Below are 9670 nucleotides of genomic sequence, written 5' to 3'. Positions count from 1 at the left end.
GGACAATTGTTAATAAACCATTTTAAGAAAATTTTAATACAACTTTTAATAAGAAATAGAAAAAGTTGTCAAAATATTATATATATATATATATATATTTTTACTTTTTACTTTTCCCATAAAAGCTTTCTTAAAATGGTTCATTAACAAATGCCCTTAGGGCATCCATTAAGACATCCTTTTACAATATGTGTGGGTACCATGGAAAATTATTGAGTAGTCTAAATTTTAGTGATATGATGCTCTATCTTCTCATATTCTTAATGGACCCGTCATGAAATTTTTTTTTTTTTTTAAAGATAGTTTCAACTTATGGCATCTTAATGATAGCTTTTTAACCTTTTTTACTTTATTTTTAGACCAAAACACCAATTGGTTTTTTGGTGTAAGTGAAGATCAAACCTCAGATCTCTTATTCGATAACAAAAGAGTTTACCAGTTGAGTTAACTGGAACCCATATGCCATGATATTAATTAGTGAACTGAATACCTAATAATTACTCGAGCTTTCATACATTACCTTCTAAAGAAATACTAAGGACACAACTTATAACACAACTTTTGCCATAATTTGCCACCATGTGGCGAGTTATGAGTAATGAAGAAAAATTGGTGTCCTTATAGGTCCACACTTCCATCACTTCGCAATTCACCATGTGGCAAGTTGTGGCATAAGTGAGTTGTGACAAAAATTATGTAATAAATTATGTTTTTAGCATTTCTCTCTCCACCTTCTCATAAGTTTCCATATGAGTTGGTGGATAGGATTGAGATAAGAGAGATGCTGAGTATATGTTTGGATTTAGCTGATTGCATCTATGTTTCATGTTTGGCGTTTCATTTTTTAGTTATGCACTGTTCATTAGGTCCTGTGCACTGTTCATAGGACCCATAAATATTTTATTTAAGAAAAAAAAATTAAAAATAGATCTTACAGCAGTATTTATATATTTAAAAATTATTTTACTACAGAATTTTTAATTTTCAGTAAAATAAACAATATTCAAAGTTTCAAACTAATCTTAAATCTACGACAATTTTACAACAAAACTTAGCGGTAAACTTTGATGAATGGATAAAAGACTGATGTTATTAGTGGGCTCACGTTACAGTCAGTATCAACACGAGGGATTTGTTGTGAAATTGTTAGCATGTCGTGAAGTGGCATTTCTCTGGACCCTTGAGACAATACAAGAAGAAACAAAAACGATCAAAATTGGTTAGAGCGACTGAGCGAGCATGAGCCAAGTGGAGAAGACAGAGGAGAAGGAAAAGGGAGAAATCGAGGAAAGCAGTAACGACTCGAGAAGCGTTGGGACTCGAGTTCCGGAGGTGGAGATCCATGTATTCAGGTGTGGCAAGGGTCCAATCGAGGTGCTGAAGTCGAAGCTAGTAGGGTATGAACAAGACCAGCTCGACGTCCGTGATATCCTCGACAAATACAGCTTCAAATCCATCTTCGCCTTCAATCCCAATCCAAATCCCGCCGGTTCCTGCGGCCGTGGCCTCGCCATACGTTTCAACTCCAGGAATGGACGCTCTATCTTGACTTACAGAGACGGCGCAACCATTTACATCGATGGCGAACCCAAGGTAAACGATTAACAAAACTTTGATTATATAAAAAATTGTGATGGGTTATTCAGAAAAGTTCAATTGAAGGCAAAAAACAATTGTACTCTATATGACTGATAAAAAGCCTAAGCCAATTGCTATGTACGGCAAAGTCATCGTAATGACTTATAGAAAATTTAGATACTCTACGGCCCCAAAAATTTTGATGGGTTGTTCAGAAAAGTTCAATTTAAGGCAAATAATTTAACTCAACTAGGCCTGATGCGGTTTTTCTTTTAATTACAGAAGCAAAAACAATTGTACTTTATATGTTTGATAAAAAGCCAAAGCCAAAGCCAAATTCTATGTACGGCAAAGTCATGGTAATGACTTTTAGAAAGTTTAGATTTTTTTAAGATAGTTTCAACTTATGGCATCTTAATGATAGCTCTTTAACCTTTTTTTACTTTATTTTCAGACCAAAACACCAATTGGTTTTTTGGTGTAAGTGAAGATCAAACCTCAGATTTCTTATTCGATAACAAAAGAGTTTACCAGTTGAGTTAACTGGAACCCATATGCCATGAATTTAATTAGTGAACTGAATACCTAGTAATTACTCGAGCTTTCATACATTACCTTCTAAAGAAATACTAAGGACACAACTTATAACACAACTTTTGCCATAATTTGCCACCATGTGGCGAGTTATAAGTAATGATGAAAAATTGGTGTGTCCATATAGGTCCACACTTTCATCACTTCGCAATTCACCATGTGGCAAGTTGTGGCATAGGTGAGTTGTGACAAAAATTATGTAATAAATTATGTTTTTAGCATTTCTTTCTCTACCTTCTCATAAGTTTCCATGCAATTCACTATGTGGCAAGTTATGGCATAGGTGAGTTGTGACAAAAATTATGTAATAAATTATATTTTTAGCATTTCTCTCTCTACCTTCTCATAAGTTTCCATATGAGCTGGTGGATAGGATTGAGATAAGAGAGATGCTGAGTATATGTTTGGATTTAGCTAATTGCGTCTATGTTTCATGTTTGGCGTTTTATTTTTTATTTATGTACTGTTCGTTAGGTCCTGTGCACTGTTCATAGGACCCATAAGTATTTTATTCAAGAAAAAAATTAAAAATGTGTCTTACAGCAGTATTTACATATTTAAAAATTATTTTACTACAGTATTTTTAATTTTTAATAAAATAAACAATATTCAAAGTTTCAAACTAATCTTAAATCTACAACAATTTTACAACAAAACTTAGCGGTGAACTTTGATGAATGGATAAAAGACTGATGTTATTAGTGGGCTCACGTTACAATCAGTATCAACAGGAGGGATTTGTTGTGAAATTGTTAGCATGTCGTGAAGTGGCATTTCTCTGGACCCTTGAGACAATACAAGAAGAAACAAAACGATCAAAATTGGTTAGAGCGAGCATGAGCCAAATGGAGAAGACAGAGGAGAAGGAAAAGGGAGAAATCGAGGAAAGCAGTAACGACTCGAGAAGCGTTGGGACTCGAGTTCCGGAGGTGGAGATCCATGTATTCAGGAGTGGCAAGGGTCCAATCGAGGTGCTGAAGTCGAAGCTAGTAGGGTATGAACAAGACCAGCTCGACGTCCGTGACATCCTCGACAAATACAGCTTCAAATCCATCTTCGCCTTCAATCCCAATCCAAATCCCGCCGGTTCCTGCGGCCGTGGCCTCGCCATACGTTTCAACTCCAGGAATGGACGCTCTATCTTGACTTACAGAGACGGCGCAACCATTTACATCGATGGCGAACCCAAGGTAAACGATTAACAAAACTTTGATTATATAAAAAATTGTGATGGGTTATTCAGAAAAGTTCAATTGAAGGCAAAAAACAATTGTACTCTATATGACTGATAAAAAGCCTAAGCCAATTGCTATGTACGGCAAAGTCATCGTAATGACTTATAGAAAATTTAGATACTCTACGGCCCCAAAAATTTTGATGGGTTGTTCAGAAAAGTTCAATTTAAGGCAAATAATTTAACTCAACTAGGCCTGATGCGGTTTTTCTTTTAATTACAGAAGCAAAAACAATTGTACTTTATATGTTTGATAAAAAGCCAAAGCCAAAGCCAAATTCTATGTACGGCAAAGTCATGGTAATGACTTTTAGAAAGTTTAGATGCTGTAAGGTCCCATTTGGTACACTAGATTAAGATCATGTTTAGGGCTCCTCCTTGTTAGCAATCATCTTCAAAGTTTCTTCCTTCTCCCTTTTCAATCCTCCAATTCCCTCCAATTTTAAGTCAGATGTGCAACACGTGGCATTTATTTGATTTTTAAATGTCACATGTCTTACCTCTAAAGTCAGTTAGAGGGGATCTTATGTCTGTATTCCATACCAAGGGGCTTGGAGTCTTCTCCCCAGTTAAAGGCATGGCATGCCTTTTGTGTTTCTCTTCCAATGGTGGCAAAATGGACCCACCAAAAACTAACACCCCATCATCAGCATCATCCCCATTGCCTTGTAGACTTGAAGGAAAAAATGTAGTTGAGGTTGGATGGCATAGGAACCTTGTAAATGCCATTGTTGTAACCATTTGTGTTGTCAGTTGTGATGTCATTGAAGGGAATAGGTGGTGTTGGTAATAAGCCCCTATCCTAGCCATCAAAGGGTTTGAGCAAGGTGGAGTTGTAGCATTGGGAAGAGAGCTGATTGTAGTTGATGTAGCTGTCATTGTCAAAGGGGTCCTCGACAGACTAAATCTTTACAATTGGTTATATAAATGTAGCTGAAAAAATTCTGATTGGTTATTCAGAAAAGTTTAATTCAAGGCAAATAACTCCATTCAACTGGGCCTGATGCTGGTTTTCTTTTAGTCTACAGAAACAAAACAATTGTATTCTATATGTTTGATAAAAAGCCAAATGTCATTTTTTTTTTTAATAAGTAAGAAAAGTCTTTAGTGAAAATACTACCTTATGCAAAAAGAGCACAAAGTAGTCAAATGGTACAAGCAAGCAAAAACAAAAAAAAGAACAAAAAATTAAATACAAGAGAGAAGTGAACTTATGAACAGAGGGAGGGAATCACTAGATATCCCCAAGCCTGAGACCAATAAAAAAAATAACCACTAAATGAAGCAAGCAATCAGTCTCCTGAACTATCCACATCCTCAAACGTTTGTCTATTATGCTCCCTCTATGTACACCACATCAGGCACAACGGTACCAAATTCCGAATGTCTGATGAGTGCTTCTGCAACCAATTCCTCCAACCAAAAAGAAGATCTAGTACCGTTCTTTGTAGGACCTAGGAAATCCCAAAAGATCTAAAGATAGAACACCACAACTGATAAGCCTTCTCACAATGAAGCAGTAGATGATCCATTGTCTCCCCCACAACAATGAAAAATACAAAACCAATCAACAAAAGTGAAACTCCTTTCGCTATCTTTATGTAAAGGTCTTCCCAGAGGCGAAGCCTTATATCCACTAGTAAGATTTGGTTTCAACTTTGATGGATGCTTGTAATTTGTTTGTTTGATTGTATTTCTCCCAAATGTATACTTCTTGTATACTTGGGTGACCCTTTTTTTGATAGTTTAATAAATTTTTCATTACTTAAAAAAAAAAAGAAAAAGAAAAAGAGATTTGGTTTCAACTCTCTGTCCGGGTTAAGTCACATGATTAAGGTAAATTTTAGCATTTGTCAAATTCCTTTGATGTTTCTTTCTGTACTTAAAGAATGGAAATTGCAGCAAAGTGCAAAAGGGAAGATTGTGAAATGCCCATTCCTTTCCCTTCTCATTGTGGTTTCTTCCTACTTGTGTTTAAGATTCTTAAAATTTGATTTTATACTAACGGGGCTCTTCCTTAAACCTCATATTCATCTAATCTCTTCCTCCAACCACATTAAAGTTCTCCAACCATATCTTGAATTTGATTGCAGTCTTGTAGATATGTCTAGAGCAAGCAACATCTTCTCAAACTAGTAGAGAATGGCCCTTTATTTGGGTTGACTCTAAAACAATGAGTGGATGATCATTATTTTTCAACATATAAGCCTTCTTGAAACTCAATTCATAATAGCCTTTTGACCAAATGGCATCTCCTTCCCATATAAATGAATGGGGTGAATTCATGGGTTCAACCCACGCCTACATGAGTTGCATTTATCTATCAAAATAGAAAAATGTGACTTCTCCTGTTAACAACATTTTTTGCCCCTCTAATAGCTAGATGTAGAAAAACTAACATTTGTAAAGGGGAAATCATTGAGAGCGCATTCATACTTTGATATATCAAGACTATTCTCTTACCGCCTTGAATCCTCCCTGTTCCATCATATTAATGATTTAGACAATTTAGATGCTACAACTAATGTTTGAGGCCTTTTTAGTCCTAGGATAACTTAGTCCAGAAGAAGAAAATTATCTCATGATCAAGGGATTTTTGAATCCTGAGCAGGTAGTGGGATTTGTGTGTGTGTGTGTGTGTGGAATGGAGTGGGGATTAGATCAAGCTGGTACTTCTTAGTCCTCCTCTGCCTTTTTTGCAATAATCTTCTAAGTTTCTTCCTTCTCCCCTTTCAACATGTGTGTGTGTGTGGAATGGAGTGGGGATTAGATCAAGCTGGTACTTCTTAGTCCTCCTCTGCCTTGTTTGCAATAATCTTCTAAGTTTCTTCCTTCTCCCCTTTCAACATTTCCTCCTGCATCTGGTCTTCAAAAGTCCATATCCAGAGAGGGGGGGCGTGGGGGGGGGGAGGGAGGGGGTGTGCAGAGTTTTTCTCTAGTAGAAAACGTGGCAAAGCCTCTTGTGTTTCTCCTCCAGTTGTGTCAAATGGGCCCATCCAAAACAAAGGCCCCATCATCACCCCAATTGCTAGCAGCAGGCTTGAAGGGCAAAACATAGTCCATGTTGGAGGGCTTAAATGTCATTGTTGTACCGTTTGAGTTAGTGCTCATGTCATTTAAGGGAATGGGTGAGTCCCTAGTCATCAAAGGGGATGAATGAGGAAGGGGAGCTGGGGGTCATAGATGTAGTTGTCACCGTTGACGGGGTGCATGGTGGGTGAGTGGTGGTGGGTTTTCACATGGTGGTCGTCACCATTAGTGCTTAATGAATCAAAGAAATGTCATTTCTTAGCTCTCTCTCTCTCTCCGTGTGTTTATGTCTAAGTGGATGATCTCAATCAGATTGAGGAGAGTGAGCTTAGATTGGATCAAGTGGCATTTTCATGGCAAGCTTAGATCAGATTAGGGACGACTCTGGAGTGTAAAATAATATTTTAGATATTTTGTGGGAGATGGGTCTTGTATCTTCTTTTGGCATGAGATTGGGGTGTGGTGATGTGCCAGTTAAAGTTCTTTTTTTTGAATTTGTTGGCTATTGCAATTGATAAAAATGCTACAGTAGCAGAGAATATGCAGAAGTGGTGATGCTATCCATCAGAGTCCTGTCCTTGCAAGATTTGAGCTTGAATCCCTGGAGAATTTCTTTTGCACTATATGCAATTTGCAGTGTAGGGCAAGGCATCTAAGAATGAGAAGTTTGATGTTAGATCTTATCATTGGGTTCTTTGTGAGGAAGTTATGGGGGATTTTACGTGGCTAGCCATTTGGAAGACAAAGGTTCCAAGAAAGGTAGCTTCTTTGCTTGGAAAACAGCACGTGATAAAATCCTAACTACTGATAACCTTTAAAAAGTGTGGTGCTTCATGAGTAAAGCTGATGAGGAAATGATAGATCCTCATTTCTCTTTGCATTCTATCATGGAAGGAAACTTTGGTAGCTTGTGTTTGTTTTATTTTGGGTCATGTTCAGTGGAGAATCTTTACAGCATGTTGGAGTGGAGGATTAGGAGGCATTAAAGTGCTGATGTATGGAACGGTATTCTTCTATGTTTAATGTGGTGCAGTTGGAGGCAACATAATTCTTGGATGTTTGAAGGAGTTGAGGACTCTTTGATCCATCTAAAGTTCTTATTCTTAGGACATATTTTTTTTTATCTAATGTCTACATCTTCTATCTAGGTTGTGCCCCCTTGTTAGTGCTCTATTTGGTGCATTTGGCATGAGTAGAATGGGTGGTGCTTTGAGGGATGAAATCAGTGTGGTTAAATTAAAGTATCTCTTCCTGAAGGCCTTGTATGAATGAACCTCACCGATTCCCTCATTCTCCGTGTGTGGGTTTCTTGGTTTTTTGGAATCCCATGACTTCTCATTAGTTGGTGTTTTTCTTTTCCCTTTCTGTTCTTTCTGTTCTTGTTCTTTTTGTGCTGCCTGTTGTATACTGCCCGTATTCTTTGGCACCCTCTTTTAATGAAATTATTTACTTATCAAAAGAAGAAGGATTTAGCATCAAGACCTTGTATGAATGGACCTCACCAATTCCCTTATTCTCTGTGGATGCATTTCTTGGTGTTTTGGAATCTTTGAGCTGCCTGTTGTATACTGCCCGTATTCTTGGGCACCATCTTTTTTGGTTTTTAATGAAATTATTTACTTATTAAAAAAAAAAGAAAAGAGAAAGATTTATGAGCATCAAGACAATGCTACCCCAATAATGAAACTGGCATCAAGGACATCTCAGTGATCAACTCTTATGCTTGGATCTTTTGGAGAATAACCTTATGAACAGCACAATCATACCACCTGAAAATGAAAGTTATGAAATCTGATCTTCCCGGAAACTTCTTGTTTTGCTTTTGTTTTCTTTCTTTCTATTTCATAAATTCCCTATAGGATATTATGTTATTAAGGATTTCCTGATCTCTCTATTACCTTTTATGTATCTATCATATCATGTTGTCCACCTTACTTTTCTTTAAGTTTCCCATACCACTGTTATGTGTGTAATAAACTAATGATCTCATAAAAGGTTTGGTTGTTCAGGTATACTAGGATCAATAAACACCTGATCTTTCTTGCCTGGTGAAAGTATCTTGGACATTGATAGTAAAATGTTACCTTAATCTTGTGCGTTTATTTTTTCATCATCTTTGCATGTACGTTTGTGTGCTTGATGTTAGAACTTGCAGAAAGGCATTTTTAAGCTATATTTCGCTGATTATGACTTTTCGTATTTATATAATCTCTAATTGCAGGACTCCCTGGTCCAACCAGTGACCAAGATCTTGATTGGGGTAGCGGTTATAACCATTTTAATAGCATTGGTTTTGAAGGAAACTCCGGCATGGATTGAGAAATTCAACATATTTGGTGGGAGCTTCCCTCCATGGATCCTTGCTTGTGTGGTTATCGTATTCACTCGCATGAGGAAAAGAACCAAGGACTTGTTAAAAAAGTATGGTTGGTGAATAAACAACATTGGCTTTTCAGCCTACTTTTCTTTTCTTTCCTTCTTTCTTTTAGGGCTTTTGTGTTTCTTCAACTCTTTCCAAGTTTTGGCTAAATCAAGTTTTCTAGATAATCCACACATTTAAGTAGATAAATGAAATATGTCGATGCAATTTCCTGTCTTTGTTTTTATTGCATTATATTTCATTCAAGCCATGGAATGGATTTAGATAAGTGAAATATGTCATGACGTTTCCTATCTCTTTGTTTTTATCGCATTATATTTCATTAATCACATTCTGTTTCCCAATTTTTGGGAATCAACAATAATACCTCAGTTCAGTCTTTGTTTTTATTGCATTATATTTCTTTCAAGCCATGGAATGGATCTAATATGTTATATGTCATGCAATTTCCTATGTCTTTGTTTTATTGCATTATATTTCATTATATCACACATTATGTTTCCCAATTTTTGGGAATCAATAACAATACCTCAGTTTAGGTCTGGGATAATTCTTTGTTCCTCCGTTTGGCATTATTCCCACTAACCAATTAAGAATCCTTGTATGTCCTAGTACTAGCAAGTGCATCTATCATTCAATCATCATTTCCATATAGTCAATATCCATTTGATGTCATTGCTGTTTATAGTCTATCAAATTCTTTTTCTCTATATATGAAAATATCCTCGTATAAATAATCTAGGTATTAGTATTTACAATAGAAAAGAAAAAGGGTGGTTTTGTGATGCTTTTCTATTTTTATTTTATTTTTTGATAAGTAACATAAAATTTTATTAAAGAAGACACATATCAAG

The 9670-nt window shown here is 36.3% G+C and overlaps 2 protein-coding genes across 2 annotated transcripts; both read left to right on the top strand.

Moving 5' to 3' along the window:
* The first annotated feature begins 1239 nt into the window (after positions 1–1239).
* Positions 1240–1605, top strand: LOC136064829 (uncharacterized). Its single transcript, XM_065767116.1, has one exon. It carries the CDS (start codon positions 1240–1242, stop codon positions 1603–1605), a length of 366 nt encoding a protein of 121 aa, XP_065623188.1.
* Positions 1606–2834: 1229 nt separating this feature from the next.
* Positions 2835–9205, top strand: LOC112034398 (uncharacterized). The gene is made up of 2 exons (XM_065767119.1): positions 2835–3362; positions 8658–9205. Exons 1-2 carry the CDS (start codon positions 2850–2852, stop codon positions 8868–8870), a joined length of 726 nt encoding a protein of 241 aa, XP_065623191.1. The 5' UTR covers positions 2835–2849; the 3' UTR covers positions 8871–9205.
* The last annotated feature ends 465 nt before the right edge of the window (positions 9206–9670 follow it).

The sequence above is a fragment of the Quercus suber genome, unplaced genomic scaffold, assembly GCF_002906115.3.
Source record: "Quercus suber isolate HL8 unplaced genomic scaffold, Cork oak 2.0 scaffold_773, whole genome shotgun sequence".
Lineage (NCBI taxonomy): Eukaryota > Viridiplantae > Streptophyta > Magnoliopsida > Fagales > Fagaceae > Quercus > Quercus suber.
This window is presented reverse-complemented; position numbering and strand designations above follow the sequence as displayed.